The 20,131-nt window shown below is 43.4% G+C and overlaps 1 protein-coding gene across 1 annotated transcript in view; it reads left to right on the top strand.

Moving 5' to 3' along the window:
* PKD1L1 (polycystin 1 like 1, transient receptor potential channel interacting) overlaps nt 1–20,131 on the top strand; it is a 1,386,277-nt gene that overhangs the window by 242,968 nt on the left and 1,123,178 nt on the right. The window contains exon 6 of the mRNA XM_085607392.1: nt 3,567–3,865. Within this exon, the coding sequence (XP_085463518.1) occupies nt 3,567–3,865 (299 nt within the window). The remainder of the gene's footprint in view (nt 1–3,566; nt 3,866–20,131) is intronic.

Below are 20,131 nucleotides of genomic sequence, written 5' to 3'. Positions count from 1 at the left end.
CCACCTCACTTATTCATACATATACTAATGCATACTTACTCTCTTATACAATCACTGATACAAGTACACACTCATCCATACAGCCAATCTCACAATCACTGACTCTCACGTATAGTCATTTATATACTCCAACATGCACTGCCTTTTAGATATGTAGTTACTTGGACATGTACCACTAAGACATCCATTCACTCACCAACACATCCATACACACACTCACCCACCCACGCAGCTGTTTTCACATGCACTCTTGAACCCATACACCCAGTGAATCAACCACTCACACATCTATGCAGTCACACACCTCCCACCCACGCACATATACACTCAGGCACCCATACAGATACTCAGGCAAACAACCAATCACGTAGCTACTCCCCAACCCATGCAGCAGTTAACACAACAACAGACAGACATTCACACAGTTTAGTCACTAACCCATGCATTCAGTAAGGCACATTTAATCACTCACTTATACAGTCAGTCACGCAACTACTAAATCTTCCATCCAGACACTTATACACCAACTCATTCTTCAATACACCTTGGCATATATAATACATATTTGAAAGAAACAGTCACTGGATGATGTCATCAGTCATGTCACTTGAGATGTCATCAGTGATGTCACTGACCATGTCATGAATGATGTAATATATGACGTCATCAGCAGTGCATTGCGGGGGCGCAAGTACTATAACGTGCCTCAAACCTATGTTTTTTTTTACCAGTGAATATATGATCAAGGTCTGCTATGGACTGAAACGCGTAATGGCCGACACTGAAATACAACTTTAAAGCACATCATTTTGGGTCCGTGTCTGCTTTGCTAACGAACTGTTTATTGAAGGGTAAAAGCAGCGTGTGCTGATATTGATATATATATATATATATATATATATATATATATATATATGCACACATACAAATATATGCTTATAGATTTTCGTAAAATCGAAAGGTCTTGGCTAAAGCCAGACCTAAAATGTGATTGCCTCACGTACCAATTAAATAATAGACTAAAGCATGTAATCCTTTTATCTGTTGGTAGATAATATTGACAGAAGACTGAAGACAGAAATTTGCAATCAAGTCAAGTCAAATAAACTTTATTTCGGAGAATATCTCCATAAAAGATGCATACAATTATATTATTATAAAAATATTTAAAAACATGCATAAAATTAGTTAAAAAGTGGTTTAAAATATTTAAAACATTTAAAAGACCAAGACATCTATATGGCCGCTCGTTACAACAGTCATATACAGTTTGAACCAGTACAAATTGAATTAGGTGAGCGTTTTCAGGTACCGTCTCCTTGTATGCCAGAAAGCCCCCAGAAATTTGGCCACAGCAAACACAATATGGGCAGCCATTTCACTCTTGAGGATTCTAAAGGCTTCATGACACCTAGTGAAACCCAAGTTCCTGCATATGGGGATGATCCATTTTCTCCGCGCCTCACTATAGCCCGGACAAAAGAATATTATATGCAGTTCAGTTTCATCACTTACTCTGCATGCCGGGCAAGTGCTGGGTGCGGACTCAATCCAGTGACTAGTAAGTGCACGGATTGGCAAGGACCCATGCCTCCATTGCAGATACAGCTTCCTTATTAGTACTGGGTGTATATTGTCCAGGGCTGGTTCCAGACTATAAGCATTTTTAATACAAATAAATTGCTCCGTGAGTGTCCCAGGGGTTGTGCAGGGGTGGAATGTGGGAGCCTTGGAGTCATAGTACATTTTAGTGAGGGCCTTTTTTGGAAGCCTGGGGCAAGCATCTAGAGGATCATTCCATAGGGTGTCAAGGCCTAGACCCACCAGACTACTCCTTATAAATTTGAGCCAACCAATGTTCCCCGAATTCGGAAGGCTAAGGACTTCCTGCAAGCCCTGCCTATAATGGATCAATTCGGGCACCGCCCACAATCTGTGCCAATAGATCAGAGGGCGGAGCGCCAGATCTTCTTCCAGGGGTCTAATACCTAAGTCAAGTCTTAGTGGCACTAAAGGTGTGCTTGGAGGGAGGACTACTAAGCACCTGAGAAACCTGTTCTCCTCCTTTGCCAAGCAAGACGAGACTTTGTGGCCCCATAATTCACTACCATAAATAACGGCTCCTCTGGCTTGCGCCCTATAAATGTGGAGCGGAGGGCCTATAGGTTTAAGAGTTGACCTATTCTTCCCCAACAGCCTTAATATCCCACCCACATATTGTACTAGTTTTAGCTTTGCTTTCTCCTGATGCGGACCCCACCCCATTTTCTCATTGAGGGTTACACCAAGATATTCAAAGGTGTTAACCCGTTCTAACGTATTGTTCCCTATACGGGGAATGCAGTGGAACCTAGGCGGGGGATTGAAGGCCATAAATTTGGTCTTCGTAGTATTAATCTCCAGTCCGTGCTCTCTACAGAAGTCCCCAAAGCCATCCCGAACACGCTGGATTCCCATCGGCGACTTGGAGAGGAGGAGGGTATCATCCGCAAACATAATTGCCGGAACCCTCCTTCCTGCCAGCTTTGGGACGTCAGAATTAGGGACCCCGTTGAGGTGGTCAATGACCCCATTGACAAAGAGGCAGAACAGGGTCGGTGCAAGTACGCACCCCTGTCTTACCCCTCTGCCAACGGGAAACTTATTGGATAGGGCGCCCTGCTTACCACTCCTCACTTGAGCATAGGTGTTGGTGTGAAGTCGGATAATCATTGACAATAGATCACTTGGTACCCCCACTCTAGCCAGCACTTCCCACAGCTTACCACGTGGAACCAGGTCAAAGGCCGCCCTCAGGTCCACAAATACAGTATAGAGGCTGCCACCCTCCAATTGTATTGTTTTCCAGTATATGAGGGACAGCCTGAAGACCTGGTCTATGGTAAAGACCTTTTGTCGAAACCCAGCCTGGAGGGGGCTCAAGATTTCCCTATCTTCGATCCAGTCCGAAAGCCGATCCAACAGAAGCATCGCGAAAAGCTTCTGGGGGACGTCTATCAGACTGATCGGTCTGTAATTGGCTGGAAGCAGAGGTGAACCCCTTTTAAATATAGGGACAATCTCTGCCCCCAGCCAAGTAGAGGGAACCGCCATGCCGTGGACAATAGCATTAAAAAGTACGAGAAAGTAGGGGGCCCAAATTCTAACCTCATGTTTTAAGAGGTCGCCTGGGAGCTTGTCAAGTCCTGGCGCTTTTCCCGAGGAAAGGCGAGCAATCGCCATTTCCAAATCCTCCAAGTTAAAATCTTCCATCATGGAGGAATTACCAGTGGTTAGGGACACTATCTCTCCAGCCTCGGTTCCCAGGTGATCCATATCATTCAACGGTTGAAATGTATTTTTTCCTGTGATGTCTTAGTTGTGTATCTACATGGACTTTGTGAATACAGTGCCTTTGTTTCTAGTTTGACTTCCTTGTGTGTAACCTTGCAATAACGACTGACTTGTTTACGGGCTGTGAAACGTTACTATCACATAGATAGTTGTACATTATGTGGGCGGCATGTTGTTAAAGTGACAGAATTGGAACTTTTGAATACCTTGTATCATCATTTCTTATTCCACAGGGGTTCATCTGGCTAACCTTATTTCTAAGGAAGAGCTTCTGCAGAGTATCGAAGTACTGACTCCTGCGCCTGACTTCTTAAAAGTGAAAGTGGAACAAACAGAAGAACAGATGCCGTCTTGCCTTCCGTTTGAGACAGACGTGACCATTTCCTTGGAGCGGGTTTTCCTGGGTACTGAATATTCGTTCATCGCCTCTGTGTCCATGGGACGTCAGCTCGACTATTACTGGTTCTTTTCAGATGATAATTGCACGTACAAAACTCATAGCCTGCTTCAGAATGGCCTCTTCAGCTCCATGGTGAGGAATGTGATATTTTCATGCCCATACAGTAGCTCGACATCTTCAGTGCTACATATTTACAACTTCTAGAAACAGACAAAGTGCAAGATGCTTTGTGTGAAAACAAGTTATTAGCAATTGCTAATATTGATATGCTATAATTGTATATGCGTTCTGGCTCAAAATTCTTTGGGTGTCGGTGTGGGAGCTGAACTTGAATAATTAAGTGAACTCCAATATTTTTGAACACCCCAAGTTTCACCTTGGTAGCTTGGGGCATTCACTTTGGTTGTTATAGCGTCTAGAGGCACCACAGTCTTTTCTTGACCCCATGAAATTAGCGGAGTAGCAAAAAATATGATCGAATCCTGACTGGGACAACTCGATAATTAAGTTCTAGATCAATAATAATTTTGGTAGATTTTATATAGGAAACCTCCTTAGTCCTTACAAAACATATATAATAAGAAATGTCATAAAGAATTAGATTCAGAAATACAAAATCGGCACCAGAGATATTATTCTTCGTAAACAGCTATTTCCTAGGTTAAAACATCATACTCAATCCAATAAAATTGGACAGAGTTTCAGGAGTAAAATGAGGAGTACCCCTACCCTCCCGATTCCTAAAACAATGGGGTTTTACACACATGTAATACATATGAAAATAGCAAAACTGTAGATTCAGCATGACATGATCATATTTAGCTCACTTTGGGCAATCGAAATTAACAGCATCACAAACATTAACTATTAGCACTAACCCATTTCTTAAGATAAGGTAAATCTCCTGTCGCTCCCTCATCAGCAGCAGCCTGGAGATGTGGAAATACAATATGAAACATTTTTTTTTAGAAAAAACACCTTTGCAAAATAATGCTTTTACAAAATAATGGCTTCAGCAGGTCGACATTGGAAATTTCATCAGAAGTCCTTCAAATTGGTGAACACAAAGTGAGTTTTATTCACAATGCACACTTTCTAGCCCATGGGACAATGGACATCACACCTGCCATGCCCCCAGAAACTGTGAGGAGAGAGAACTTGCAGTGAACCTCTCATTGGACTTAGGAAATGATCAGGTGCAAAGTAAATGAGAGAGTAGAAAGCAGCATTCATTTCTAACAAAATTGTCTCACTCTTAAATATGCAATGAAATGACTATGGTTCACTAGGCTAAGCATCGAACTCGGAGTGATGCTATGTAAATGAAATATTAAACATGCAAACTATAAAATATTGAAGTAAGCATAATACCAAAACACACCCCAAAACACATACACCCAAAAATTAATACAAAAGTAATCCCTTGTACTTTAACGACAACACAGGAGAACTGATAAATTTACCAAATAGTCATTCTACATCCCCAAAAGAAATTTAAACACACAATTAGGTGCAGCACAAAGACGACTGATATGAGTTGTAAAGAGTAATAGGCTGCCATTGTCTAAGCAAAAGACAAGGGATTATTTTATCTGAAAACAAATCAAATTTGGATACAAACAAAAGTTAAATCTATTTCAGCAATCCATATTACATAAGTAAAGGTTGACTTTTCAGCCCAAAGTTAAACTTGATCAGGGCCCTCATCAGGACAAAATTATAACATAAAAAAGAAAGGGAAAGAATAGAAAATCTTTAATTTAACATTATCACCTGTAAATGTGACATAACAAAATTAAGTTTAGGCACACTTCTGAACTATATTTCTCTATTGTCTTAAGTGCAAGATTGGCCATTTACCTATTATGACTGCATGCAACCTAAAAATTAGAACTGTGCAGAAATAATTTGTAACCTAAATTTGCACATTTGAAAAGCTTCGGCAGAGGTATTGGATGGAAATGTGTGAGCTATTTTGCATAGGCACATGGCACATGGTACATATCTAGATTAACTCTAACTTTGTATGAAACCAATTGATTATGCATTGGACTACTGTTCATCTATATTTCACTCTTGAGTTGTTATATATGGCATACAGAATTCTGACATATTTTCTATTTATTCTGAGGACAAACATGTAGACAGTTCACACAGTGCCGTAATTCTTTTGCGACATTGCGAACTGTAGGGTATTTGCTTGTGATTTTATCTCAAGTTGCTAGGTTTGTATAAATGTTAACTTTAAATATCTGAAATCCAGCGTTGGTCTTGATGTTTCTCAAACAAGTCCTTTTCATTTGAAAGTATTAGAAGCAGGCATGGTGTTTGAGAGATAAACCCTGTTGTGCACATATTCCTGATTTAATTATGTAATTTGAAGTAAAATGCGGTTTATTCCAATGCTTAATCTAGTATTTATGCTAGGGTATCATCAATTACCCCAGTATTGGAACTTTCATAGATTCTCATGCTTTGTATCATTCCCAGTCGTCGGAATGGGAGCCTCGGTAAATAAAAAATATATCATAACCATAGAAACAAAAGAGAAAATAGGCTTAGGCCTCATCTCTTTTTATAGTATATCACCCTCTTTGTGTAAAAGAGCCAAACTTCTGCCAGGACCAATCAGCACAGCCTCACCCTTTGGAACCTTCCTGAGAGAGCTCAGAGCCTCAGATTTTTCTACCGCATGTTGTGCTAGGGAGACTCCACTGAGCTCTGCTCAGTTTTCTCAAATTTGTCTTTTAGAAATCTACATTTTAACATCTATAGTGACATTATGTCAGAAAAGGAAAAGAAAGCCTTATTCAGACCCTGTGCTTCTTGTGGAAAGAAGAGACTTTTCATTGAGGATAAGCATGAGAGTTGTATTTACTGCTTATACCCGGAACACAAGGCCACAGACTGCAAGATTTGTCGGACCTTATCTACCAAGACTTTGCGGGACAGAGAAGGTCGGTTGCTGACATGGCTGCAAAAGCTGAAGACCAGGAAGGAGGTTCTCTCTTCAGATGAGGAGGATTCGATTTCTGGCACCTCCTCCAGGAGATCAAAGAAGAGGGGTAGGTCATCTCCCTCCATCTCTGCGGAACCCCCTGTCAAAGCCCCTCACGGGATCTCTGAAAGGTCTGAGGAGGCTGGTCCCATGAAATCTCCTCACGGAAGTGAAAAGGAGAGGCAGGGACAGGCTGCTGGTGTGGACACAGCCTCTAGGGACAAAAAGGAGGTTTCTATATCTTCTCCTCCGTCCCAAAAGGAAAAGCCTGCGAAGAAACACCCTGCAGGCACTCCACAGATGGCTCTGGTGAAGAAACAGCGTCCGTCGACGCTGACTAAAGCAGGTACGTCGACGACGATTTCCATAGTAAAGACTGTTTCCTTGGTTTCGTTGACGGGACCGTCGACGATGTCTGCTTCTGCTTCATCGTCTACGTCGACGGCGGTGTCAACGACGAAGACCACGACGACGATGACAACGACTGCGACGTCGTCGTCGATGATGATGACGACGAGTTCGTCGACGAGACCATCGACGGTTGTCCCGTCAACGGCTAAAAATGCAGGATTTTCAATACAGAGGTTGAAAATTACACCGGACATGACTTCACCTAGGCGGGTTACGCCTTTACCACCATCTATGCTTCTAGATGAGTCGGAGGACGAGGATGAGGTTCAGCAGTATGGGGATGCCTACAGTCCCTCAGATCTGCATGTAAAGCAGCAAGAGACTGATACTGAGGAGTATTATGGTCAAGAGGAGCAGGAGGAACAATATGTTCAACAGGAAGTACATCCTCGCACTTTGAGACAGGACATGATAGCCTTACCAGTTGCTCTGGTTACGGACTTGCAGATGATGTTGCAGGACTACAGAGCTCGATTTCCATCACACCCTGACGTTCCACCAGTGCATCCATCTACATCAGTGGTTCCGCGAGGGCCGGCGATGGACTTGCCACCTCTTCCTAAAGACATACCGCGCACCTCACCAGTGGTGATACCAGTAGTGGTTCCTCAAACTTCGTATCCGGAAGCTACCAATGAGGATACACAGGATGTGGATACGGATGACGACGATGATGGGCATGTGGTCCCACTAACTGATCCAGGTGATCCGGATGTGGATCCTGATGACACTGGAATGCAAGATCCGGATGCTGCAGGGCGGGAGACGAACGTGTCGCCTCCGGCAGATATTGGGGGGTTCCATAATCTTATGGAGCGTGCATCCAAAAGGTTTGTCCTGCCTCTTACAGTGGAACAGTCGGACTGTTTTCTATATGACTTTAAGGCACAGTATAAAAAGTCTGTCAGGTCAATTCCCATCATTGAGCATGTGTGGGATGAGGGAATCAAGATTATGCAGAACCCAGCTACGGTCATCCCGGTTCTTCCCCGGCTGGAGAAGAAATACAAGGCCCCTGAGGGCAGTCCTGCATGTCTTCTAGGACAACCAAAGCCTGACTCTGTGATATCTCAGGCCGCACAAAGCAAGTCCAAGAATCCGTCAACACCTTTGACTACGCCTCCGGATAAGGATGGCAGGCGGCTGGACAATGTAGGGAAGAGATTTTCCACCATGGCCAGTTTGTTGGTTCGGGCGGCAAATTCATTAGCCATTCTAGGCAGGTACGACCGCCAAATGTGGTGCGACATGGAGCCGTTTATGGATCTACTACCAGATTCGAGTCAGTAGGAGGCCAAGCAGGTTCTCATGGAAGGAGAGAGATGTTCTTCTGAAGTCATTGACTGTGCTTCTACCGCTTTCAGGGCGTTGGCAGGGTCAGCGGTCTTGCGCCGTCAAGGCTGGTTAAAAGCAACCTGGTTCCGTCAGGAGGTCCAAAATAAGATCCTGGACCTTCCATTTGACGGGGAAAGGCTTTTTGGCAAGCATGTCGATGAGGCCCTGCAAAGCATAAAGAAGGACACGGACACAGCAAAGTCCTTAGGATCCTTAAATTATCGCAAGGTTCCATTCAGAGGAGCTCGTGGACGAGGATTCTCTTCTTCTTATAGAGTCAACCAGCGTCAGTATTCAACGCAGTCAGGACAATCATATAAGAATCAGTACTCAAATTGACGCCAAGGTCAATCGGCGTCTTTCTCTCGTCAGTGCCAGAGGGGACGTCAGAATCGTCAGGGACGAGACAATGCCAAGAGACAATAGCGGCCTCCTGGCTCTGACTACTGTTCCTCCCCTACCAAGGACACCGGTTGGGGGCAGGATCTCCTATTGTCTGGACAGCTGGGTCCTTATAACATCGGACCGGTGGGTTTTGAATATTGTTCAGAGTGGCCATACCTTGGAATTCCAAGAGCTTCCTCCAACGAGAGCTCCGGACGCCCGTCCCTCAAAACATCTCCGACTGTTACATCTCGAAGCCCACCAACTATTCATCAAGGGGGCGATAGAACCGGTACCTCTTTCGCAGAGGGGCAAGGGTTTCTATTCCAGGTTCTTCCTGGTTCGGAAGACGGAAGATACGTGGCGTCCTATACTAGACCTAAGGGAGCTCAACACCTATCTCATCAAGCTCTCCTTCAGGATGGTCACTCTCCAGGATATTCTCCGTCTACTGAATCCGGGCGATTTTATTTGGCGTCCCTGGATTTAGAGGATGCGTACTTCCACGTTCCAATCCACCCAGCTCACAGGCAATATCTACGCTTCACAGTAGGCAAGAGCCATTTCCAGTTCAAGGTGCTTCCGTTTGGCCTTCTGTCTGCACCTCGGATATTCACGAAGATGCTGGCACCAGTCACTGCTTTTCTCAGAAAGCAATCCTTAGAAGTGTTCCCATACTTGGACGACTGGCTCGTCATGGCTCCATCGCTCAAAGCAACTTCTCAAGCCGTGTCAACTTGCATTCAATTGTTCGCCCACTTGGTTCTTCAGCTCAACAGGTCCAAGTCGGTGCTGATACCCTCCAGGTCGCAAAGGTTGCTTGGAGCTATTCTGGACACGACACTGTGCACCGCTCGTCCGTCGGAGGAGCGTCAACGCAAGCTGTTCGCCTCCGCTCGTCAAGTGCTGCAGAGGAAAAATGTGTTGGTTCGCCGGTACAAGTCCTTACTCGGATCGATATCATCCTGCATTCCATTTATACCGCATTGCAGGCTTCATATGTGTCCTCTGCAGGAGGAGTTAGACAAACAATGGCGCCAGGCAGAAGGGTCGTTCAACGACAAGGTGTGGATAACACCAGGTATGCGCAAGGCCTGCGAGTGGTGGCTGGTAAAGGAGAACATCGCAGGAGGATTAACATTCCGGACTCCTCCTTCTCCTATGGTGGTGACCACAGATGCCTCCTTAGAAGGCTGGGGAGCGGTACTCCAGGAGCTTCAAATCAGCGGTCACTGGAGTCCAGCGCAGAGCCTAAACCACATCAACCTCTTGGAGCTGATGGCTATTCGCTTAGCCTTGCTAGCGTTCCTTCCCAGACTTCAGAATCGTGCAGTGCTGGTCCGGACGGACAACACGACGGCCATGCACTATATCAACAAGCAAGGGGGAACAAGATCGCGAACTCTGTCCAAGGAAGCTCAGACAATCTGGGATTTTGCGATCTCTCACAAGATCACCCTACAGGCCGAGCACCTAGCAGGTTGCCTCAACATCACGGCGGATGCTCTGAGTCGTCAGACGGAAGTGACTCACGAGTGGGAATTAGACCAAGCCACGCTGGAGGGAGTGTTCGAGATATGGGGCACTCCGACCATAGACCTCTTTGCGTCCCCGGAGAACGCCAAATGTCGGTTTTACGCAAGCAAGGTTCCCCATCGAGGATCTCTGGGGAATGTCCTTTCGATTGCTTGGTTCGGCGCATTTTGCTACGCTTTTCCTCCCATTCCTCTCATTCCTCGAGTTCTCAGGAAGGTCAGGGCGGAACCGGGCAAGATGATTCTCATTGCTCCAGCGTGGGCCAGGCAGTTCTGGTTCACGGAACTCCTGCTTCTCTCCCAGGATCGCCCAATTCGCTTGCCGCTGATTCCATCTCTGTTGTCGCGGGATCAGGGACAGGTGCTCCATCCGGATCCGAAGTCACTACACTTGACAGCGTGGCTCCTGAATACAGAGAATTCCGTCATCTGAATCTCTTCAGGGAGTGCAGGGATGTTTTGTCTCAAGGCGCGGGCGCCAAGCACTAATAAGACATACAGGGCAAAATGGAAGAGATTTTGTCTGTGGTGCCAGAGGAATAAGCTCCATCCTTATAAATCCCTGCCACATCAAGTTTTGCCTTACATCCTGTCGCTGGCTAAATCAGGTTTGGCGCACTCTTCTGTCAAGGTACATCTGGCTGCCATATCCCGTTTTCGACGAAAGACATCGGGGCCATCTCTATGGTCCGCGAGGATTGTAAAACAGCTCCTAAAAGGGTTGTTTCGGATGTATCCTCCGGTCCGAGCACCTCCACCGATCTGGCAGCTCAACCTAGTACTGGCTCAACTCATGAAAGCTCCTTTTGAGCCGATTCACAGGGCGGACTTGAAGTTCCTCTCTTGGAAGCTAGCCCTCCTTTTAGCATTGACTTCGGCTAGAAGGGTTAGTGAACTCCAGGCTCTGTCCATAGTGGAGCCATTTCTGCAGTTCAAAAAGGATGTACTAATATTGAGAACCAACCCAAAATTCATCCCGAAGGTGCCTTCGGATTTTCATCTGAATGAACCCTTGATTTTGAATTCCTTTTTTCCACGTCCTTCGACCCAGGCGGAACGAACATTGCATTCTTTGGATGTCCAGAGATGTCTGAAATTCTATCTCGAGCGTACACGATCTTTCAGGAAGTCTACACAGTTATTTATTTCCTACAGTGTACCACGGAAGGGGTTGCCTCTCGCTAAGAGTGGCATTTCCCGCTGGATCTCCAGTGCAATTCAATTCTGTCATCAGGCTGCGGGCAAACCTTTGGACAGAAGGGCCCGTGCTCATTCTACACGAGCGATGGCATCTTCAGTGGCTCTTTTTGCTGGAGTTGCTATCAAAGACATTTGCAGGGCAGCAACGTGGAGCAGTGTACACACCTTCACGAAACACTACTGCCTGGAGTCGGTGGGACGAGATGACGCTGCTGTTGGTCAAGCAGTCCTCAGGAATCTTTTTCATTGAGAGGTGAGCTTTCCCTACAATCCCTCCATCCTGGTAAGCACATTTGGTTCAGTAATTATGGTTTTTCTTGATTACCATGTACTAGTTGTTACTGTAAACTGAGATGGTTATGTAAGGCCAAGTGTCTACCAAAATGTGATTTTGTGATTTACTGCTAACTATTCTGATACAAAGCATGAGAATCTATGAAAGTTCCAATACTGGGGTAAGAAAACAAGTTACTTACCTGTAACTTTGGTTCCCCAGTATTGGTAACTTTCATAGATTCTCATGCGCCCACCCACCTCCCCTGGGAAAGCTCTGCTGGTTTACTGAGGTAGTGGCTGTTTGCACAACGGCTACGAAAATCTGAGGCTCTGAGCTCTCTCAGGAAGGTTCCAAAGGGTGAGGCTGTGCTGATTGGTCCTGGCAGAAGTTTGGGCTCTTTTACACAAAGAGGGTGATATGCTACAAAATGAGATGAGGCCTAAGCCTATTTTCTCTTTTGTTTCTATGGTTATGATATATTTTTTATTTACCGTGGCTCCCATTCCGACGACGGAGAATGATACAAAGCATGAGAATCTATGAAAGTTACCAATACTGGGGAACCAAAGTTTCTCCTCGTGTGGAGGGGCCCAGACTCCATGGCTACAAGTAGTAGAGCTTTTCTTTGTTCTCTACAAGAGAGATAGAAAGAGGGAGGGATGCACCTGCAGATTATGGTCCTTCTTATGGTGTTGATGCAAAGCATTGCTTGTTCTGACAAGGCAGCAAACAGGTGGGCAATAAGCATGCACAACCTGAATTGATGGGAGAGTGAGTGCTCCTAGGTAGTAAGGTCCATGTGCAGATCTCAAGCGTTTTAAAATAATTAATTTTGCAATTTCTATGTGCTACCCAATTTAAGCCTTAATAGCTTCAACCAATGCCAAGTCATTTAGATTCACCCTCAACACTGAACTCTCCCTGAAGAAACAAATTGCCAAGAAAATCAAGGTAGCATGATACCCGCTTTCTCAACTAAAGAAAGCAAGTGTCCCTCCCAGGAAGGGCTATCAGAACTGCCATTCAAGCAAGCCATCTCACTCTTACATTTAGAGGGTATGATCGTCTCTGCTGCCTTCCAGACTCCCAACTACATACATACCAAAGGAGAATGAGGTGACACTGAAGCCAGTATTGGCTTAAGGACTGAACTTCGTGTGCACATACATGTGCATGAAAGTTCATTCAAATGATGAACATATTTTCAACAGTTTTTAAATAACCAAAGGGTTATTAGACACTCAAGGTTAGAGTGGTATGTCGCTTTATTTCTGTGTTTTCCAGGTAACAGATGTGTGCGAGTCCACCTGGTCTAAACAATAGGAAAGAAATAATATCGAAGATGAAGGCAGGGGCACTAAGGAATGTGCGCTATGGTTTTTATAGGCTACCACACACATTTAATCGCAGAATGGAATGGTAACTTCCACGGTGGGACGAATAAGCGATTCAATACCAGAATGGCAGCCACTCCCAATTCATCCTTTGTGCCAACCTTGACGAAGAACCTGAAATCGAATGGTCTGTAAATCACTGCAAAGAGAAGAGAACAAATCTCTATTGAACAAAGAGCATGTCAAAGAAATCAGGAAGGATGATGAGGATTAGCACAAAACATTACAGCGCATAATAATAGAGTACACATGAAAATAGAAAAGCAGTAATCGAAGCCTAATTTGTAAAAGAATACGTGCTAGAGCCCAAGATATTTCTCAGAAGCCCACCGCTGGCGCTCCTAAATGTTGACGATGCCGAGTAGAAGGGCTGTATAGTCTTTATTCCACCTCATGCCTCTTTTAATCACCACCATAACACTCTGCCAATTTTATTCTCTCTTGCAGGTTTCTTTTCATCGCTCCTTTTGTCACTGTTTTTCGCGTTTTTCTCCTCTGTCTTTCTTCCTTTAATGCTTTTCTCTTGTTTTGGGACAACATCTGATGGTGGAACAGTCCTCAAAAGCTAGTGCTGGTCGGTCTCTCCAACTACCTGCTCAAATTTATCACACGCAATAATGGAAACATTAAAAAATATTGGAAAATAACTCTCTCACTAGAGGTTCAGAGTCAAATCAGCTCCTAAAGGGAAGCAAATAGAATAACTCTTTCAAGAAAGACAAAGCTAGGAGTCCTGGAGAAATTTTACGCAACTGCACAGGTAGAGCATAGGAGCGGAGGCTGGGTACCAAATTACTAGCGAGGAAAACAAGTTAAACTCTTTGTCTTACCAGGCAGTGTTTTTCCTGCAGTGTCAGCTAATTTTCCTTATTTGCCTGCACTCACCCGGAAGAGGAAGAACTCTCGAAAGTCTTCTCTACCTGTAGCTTCGCCATCGTAGAACGATGCATGACATTCTACATTCGAGAGCAAATGTGCTGCCTTTGTGAGGCACTGATTGTCACCATTGTGGACTAATTGTGTAAGCAGCTCCATGTTCATTCCCATGCAACTTCTTTGTGAACCTATAGGTAGAATGTGTCTGCGTTCAAGTTAGAGCAGACACTAATGCATGGTGGACAGAGGCAAACTAAGCTGACCACCTGACCAGTGAGTCCAGGCACATGGTTGATAGATTCCATTTTACAAACACTTGTGTTGTTCAGGCTCAATTTGATGGGAGAGTAGGACTTTTTTTTTTGATTATCAAACTGTGCCTTAAGAAACGTTTAGTTTTCAACCTATATTTAGCAGTGGAAAAGATCCAACAGAATTGTAAATGAAAGGATGTATATAATTAGAGAGGGGCATTTCTCCTCAGTCTTCTGGCTGTGTGCCAGTAAATTGCATTTAGAATAAATGGTGACAAGGTATTTACTAGCCTAACCCACTTCTATATTGTCTTTTGGTACGCAATGCTTTGTGTCACCAACCCTTCGCACCAGCTGAAGCCATAATTGACAGGACTGGGTAGCATGGTTTTTGTGTGTGCTTGTGGGTTGGAGGAATTAGGGCTGTAGTTGTTCTATATTACAGGACTGCATGTTCCCAGTCATATCTCTTTCCTTTGTTCCCTCAACTAAAGCCTTTAACTTGCTAGTACATTTCTTGTGCATCTCGGAGCTGACTATTGAGCCTGTGGCAAACATTCTTTCAAGAAAAGTGGTTGGCCCGAGAAGCATAATCTAAAATTTGCCGGATTTGTTCCCCACTTCGAAGAGCAGACCTCATCCAGGACCAATTAAATCTTTGTTTTTCCCTGGCCAGGAAAACCCCATGGTCTAGCATCCGCAGACGGCTCCTCTGTTTTTCATTGCATAAGATGCATTTTCACTTACTGCATAGAACAGTAGGTCAAAGGAGGGTGTGGGCGCAGGATACTCCAAAATTGTAGACACTGCAAAATTCACCTCAATCTTAATTCCCGCTTCTGCTGCATCAGAGACCGTGTTAATCCTCAGTCTCATGAGACAATGTGTTAAGGCGACTACAAATGCATACTAAAAATCAGAGATACTATTAAACAAATGGTGGGGTCCACACAATTACAGAGTTCTAGATCAATGGAATAGTTAAAGGGTTTTATTACAAAATACAAAAGTAAAGCAGTAGAGTCAATGCCATGAAACCTTTCAATAAAAAGGTTTAACAGAGGAAAGGAAAATCAGAAATTATTTTAAATTCCAAGTGGACAGCAACATCAGGAGAATAACGGACAGCATACCTAATAGAACAGGAAAGTTGTCTGGCTCACACCCAAAACTGAGGTTTTTTTTTAATATTAGTTTCACATATGAAATTTTTTGAACTGCTGGATCACTGTGGCGTGAGCAAATGTATAACTTCATCAGAGCACAGAAAATAATACTTCGTATTGCCTTAACACCTAAACACTATCCTACAACATGAATAATTGTTCTACCCACTCTACGCTAACTTCATCCGGCGATGCTAGAGCAAGCTCGATACATGGACAGAAAATGTTATATGGATGAATAGGGCACAGTGATCTAGCAGAAAGACCCTGAAGAAATATTTGCAGTTTAATGACTGAGCTGAGGATGTGATGTCAGCAGGAACAAGGAGAATGGAAATAAACAATAATAATCTGCTTGACTGTATCCCGACGATACGACCATGGGATGTGCAGGGGGAAAAACGTTAGTGACAAGAGTGACTTCCATCACAGAGAAGATGGAATTTTATATCTAAATTGAGGCCTAGCTAACCAGGATTAGAAAAAGGCACTTTTACACATCACTAAGAATTTGTTTTAAAAGCCGCAGTACTATGTCAGTGTATAGATGTGTATTTGAGTGTGAAAATCTATTTTGCACATTATTAATAATGCAAAAAAAACTAAACGCATTCAAATAATTAACAACTGTACCAGCAAGGTCAGTCAACAAATCAAAATGCGGAGAGGAGTTGGCCTAACGGCTAGGGCGGTCGACCTCGAATATGGGGAACTGTGTTTGAAAAATGGGGAGAGGAGTTGGCCTAACGGCTAGGGCGGTCGACCTCGAATCCGGGGAACTGTGTTTGAAAAATGGGGAGAGGAGGTGGCCTAACGGCTAGGGCGGTCGACCTCCAATCTGGAGAACTGGGTTCGAGTCTCGGCAATGACGCTGAATGAATACCCTGTGATTCTTGGCAAATCACTTAATCTCCCCATACCTAACAAAAATGAATGTGTCCACATGTAACATAACTGGTGCTTTGTAAAGTGCTTTGATAACTGATTCGGGTCAAGTTCGCGCTGTATAAAACTCTATAAAAATAAAATGCAGCCCATGCGGTAAGGTGCACTCAAACTTGATCAGAGGCACAGGCGACACTCCCCTTGCTCAGAAGCTATGGACACAACTTCATCTGTTCATCCTGGGTGGTATGAAATTAGAACCAGTGTATAGTCGCAGGCCTATAAGCTGTTTTTCACAAAAGTAAAATGATCTCAATTTGTAATTATTTGTCTGGTAGTCCTAGAGAAGTTCATGATATGCAGAATTTTCTGAGGGAGTCTCGTTCTTTGACAGCTTTTCAGATTCGACTTCACAAGGAGAGATTAATTTGTCGGCTAAAACATCTTCAAGAGCCAGATATTTGTATTTTCTCTTAAAGCACCTATTCATCGAGTTCTTGTTTCCCTTCTCCACTGACACATTATGCCAATCACAGCTAGGCATTTTTCAGGCGGATTCAGTATTTTTCTATCAATTAAAATTCCCTGTTCCATTTTTTTAAATTGTGTTTGCATTATACTGAGAAGTCTTACCCAGGGCCCAAGTACAAAGAAAACAAATCGGGGGGAAAACGTGAACCTTACTTTGGACTCGGAAACTGGTTTAAGGACAAAACCAGTGAGCGTAAAGGAAAAAGGAAATTGTCACACGAGTTTGAGTCTGCCATACTTGATTGGTTTGCTCTTCTATCGTATTAAAATATTCTGACCGGGAAAATTGAAAGTTTTTTTCCCATTGCAAGTTAATGCCTGGCCTCATCCTTCACTGCATCATTAGTGTCGTGTGTCCAGGATACCACGAGTGCCAGGTAAGCGATGTTTGAGGCACAGACAACAGACCTCACAGCAATTCTGATGGCTTGAAAGGTTTCATGCCAAGAAAGAGACAACAGACCTGACCTAATCAGTACCTGATTTTTAACCTGAAAGTCCTGTTGAGAATAGGCAAGCGGTGTAAAACTTGACAAAGACAGAGTGCAGATAGGCTCAGTAATGCTATAGTATTTTTGTAGCATGATTGTTTGTCACCCAACTAGGGCGTCCTGGCTTGAGGATTACTGACAGTTTAACAAAATGAGTCAGCTAAACGAACATCCCAAATTATATTTGTGAAAAAAAAGAAAATCGGATACGAAGCAGATGCTGAAAGGCAAGTAGAGTTCAGCATAACTGGAAGCTTTATTGCAGCCCTGGCTACAACACAACCATTCACGCTAAGTTCCAGCTGCAGCTGCCTCTGTACATAACAGGCAGGCTCTGGAATTGGAATTACGACTACAGAACCTACCTATCTAATATTACAGCTAACCGGTTAAGTAACCAATGCTACAGTTCCAAGGTCCAGCTGCAAGAAGGTGCGACCACCTTGGTGAGCTTTCATAACTTTGGGGAAGAAGTGACTAGTAGAGATGATGAGAAGTCGGAGAGCTTTGGATATAGAGCACTGGTGATAAGGAGCCTAAGGAGAGCATGACGATGTCCAGAGATGAGGAGTGGGGGGCAAAGACCATAAAATACGCTGGCAGTGGTGACTGGAGACCAGTCCTTTGGTTAATCAAGATCTAAGGCGCTGTACCCATATGAATTAGATATTATGATGGTTTGAACCACAGTTTTACAATAAACTAAAGGAAACCTAGGCAAGAGTTAGCAAAACATTCTGTTAAAAAATAAAAAAGCTGAAGGAAGTGATTCTGCCTATATCAATAGAGAACTAAAGTTGATGGTCGAATGTAAAATCATGGTTTTTGGCACCTTGAGTGGGAACTTGACCTAGGTTCATGGGTCACCAAACTGAACACCAAATGGAAGGAGGATGTCCAAGGATTAAGACATCAGTTTTGTCCATATTCAGTTTCAGAGAACTGGAATTTAGATTGGGAGATAGACGTGTTCTAATAGTTAAAGTGCTAACTATGGATGGCCCTGGGTTTGAAACGGGCATAGACAACATTTTATTTACTCTGGTGTAAGTTGATGAATTTCCGGAATTTTGTGTTATGCTTGTTATGCAAAATTGCTGAAATCATAGTTACTCCACGTAACATAATGTTGAGATGACTCTGACACACGTTGGTTTATAAGCGTACTTTATTTAAGTTAGACTTCTAGTACGGACCAACACATCCGCTACAACTGACAACCACTCCAACAGCCGCCAGGAACATTCTTTACCACATTACAGCATTGTGATATCACATACCCATATTCCATCAGCATAACAATGGCCCCAGTCATTACATCAACATACAAGTGAAACATAACACAAAAGTACACTGCATTTGTGGCAAAATTAGAGTGGAGGATCAAGTCAACAGCGCTAATGACCAGAAATAGAGTGGTCGATCTCACAGCACTTTTGTGAGCAACTATTTAATACAAAATGCGTCCTTGAATCCAAAATAAAGGTGACAATGCATCGTGCGCTAAAATATAGTTCTAAATGCCAAATTTGTATTTCATGTAATTCTGGTGTAAGTGTAACATTTCACAGAATAGCAAACTATGGAAATCCCGCACACCACAATCCCTGCCTTAGTACTTAATCGAAAATGGATTGAAAATAGTCATTCTGTGCAAATCATTTGTACATATATATATATTATGCAGGCTGCAATATAGGTCTCACTTTCGTTTGAAAAAATACTTTCTTGTTTTCATAATATAATTAGCTCCACAAATCTTTTCTTTTTTTTTTTTTTTAAATAGTCATCTGATTTGAGTTTGACCTAGCTGGTTTCAAGCAGATCAGTTAAGCAGAGGGTAAAACAAAGAAGCAGGCTTTGGGGATTAAACATAACTTTCATATTTTTACTTCCATAGGAATATTTTCCTTCTGTTTCAGAAAAAGTCTAAATGGAACTATACCAAACTTGTCATGAAAGTAGAACTTTAATCAAGGAATTTCACTTGTTTGGGGGTATATCCTTTCAGTAGTTTTGGCAAAATTAGTGTTAGAAAAGTGTCTTGGAAGGGTATGAAATTCCTGCAATATGTTGTATGTACTATTTGTTTAACAAAATCTTTCCAAAAGGTAAAGGAAGCCTATGAGGGATCAAAGGCAAGGATCCAGTCAAAAGAGGACTGAAGGGGAAGCTAGATTTTAAAGAGTAGACCGATATTTTGTACTTTGTCATGATGTAGTGGTCTTTAAAGAGGTGTATCTTCAGGCCTTCCAAAATTTGGATTAGAGTTGGGGTAGTCTCCAAGTATGTATATGTGTGTGTGTGTGTTTGTATTCATATTGATTCCAGATCCTGGATGTATAAATGGAGAAGCCCTTTTTAGGTATTTTGCACTTCTTTGTCTCTAGTCTGATAGTCCTGACCGAGGGTATAGCCAGATCCACTGGAGTTGATAAGCTTGTTAGCCAGATAGGCAGGTGTGTCGGTTGTAATGGCTTTATAGATGATGCAGATTCTTTTGATGAAACAGACTGGCAAGGGAAGGCAGTGGAGATTCATTTGTGTGGGGGTGGTGGAGCTACATTTCTTTAGGCCCTTGGTAAGTGTGGAGTCTGAGAGGCCATAGAAGAGTCAATAAATGTAATCCACTAGTGCCAGAGCTTCAGTGGCATTTATGAA

This window comes from Triturus cristatus, chromosome 5_2 (genome assembly GCF_964204655.1).
Source record: "Triturus cristatus chromosome 5_2, aTriCri1.1, whole genome shotgun sequence".
Classification (NCBI taxonomy): domain Eukaryota; kingdom Metazoa; phylum Chordata; class Amphibia; order Caudata; family Salamandridae; genus Triturus; species Triturus cristatus.
The sequence above is the reverse complement of the archived record's forward strand: the minus strand, read 5'-3'. Positions and strand labels throughout refer to the sequence as shown.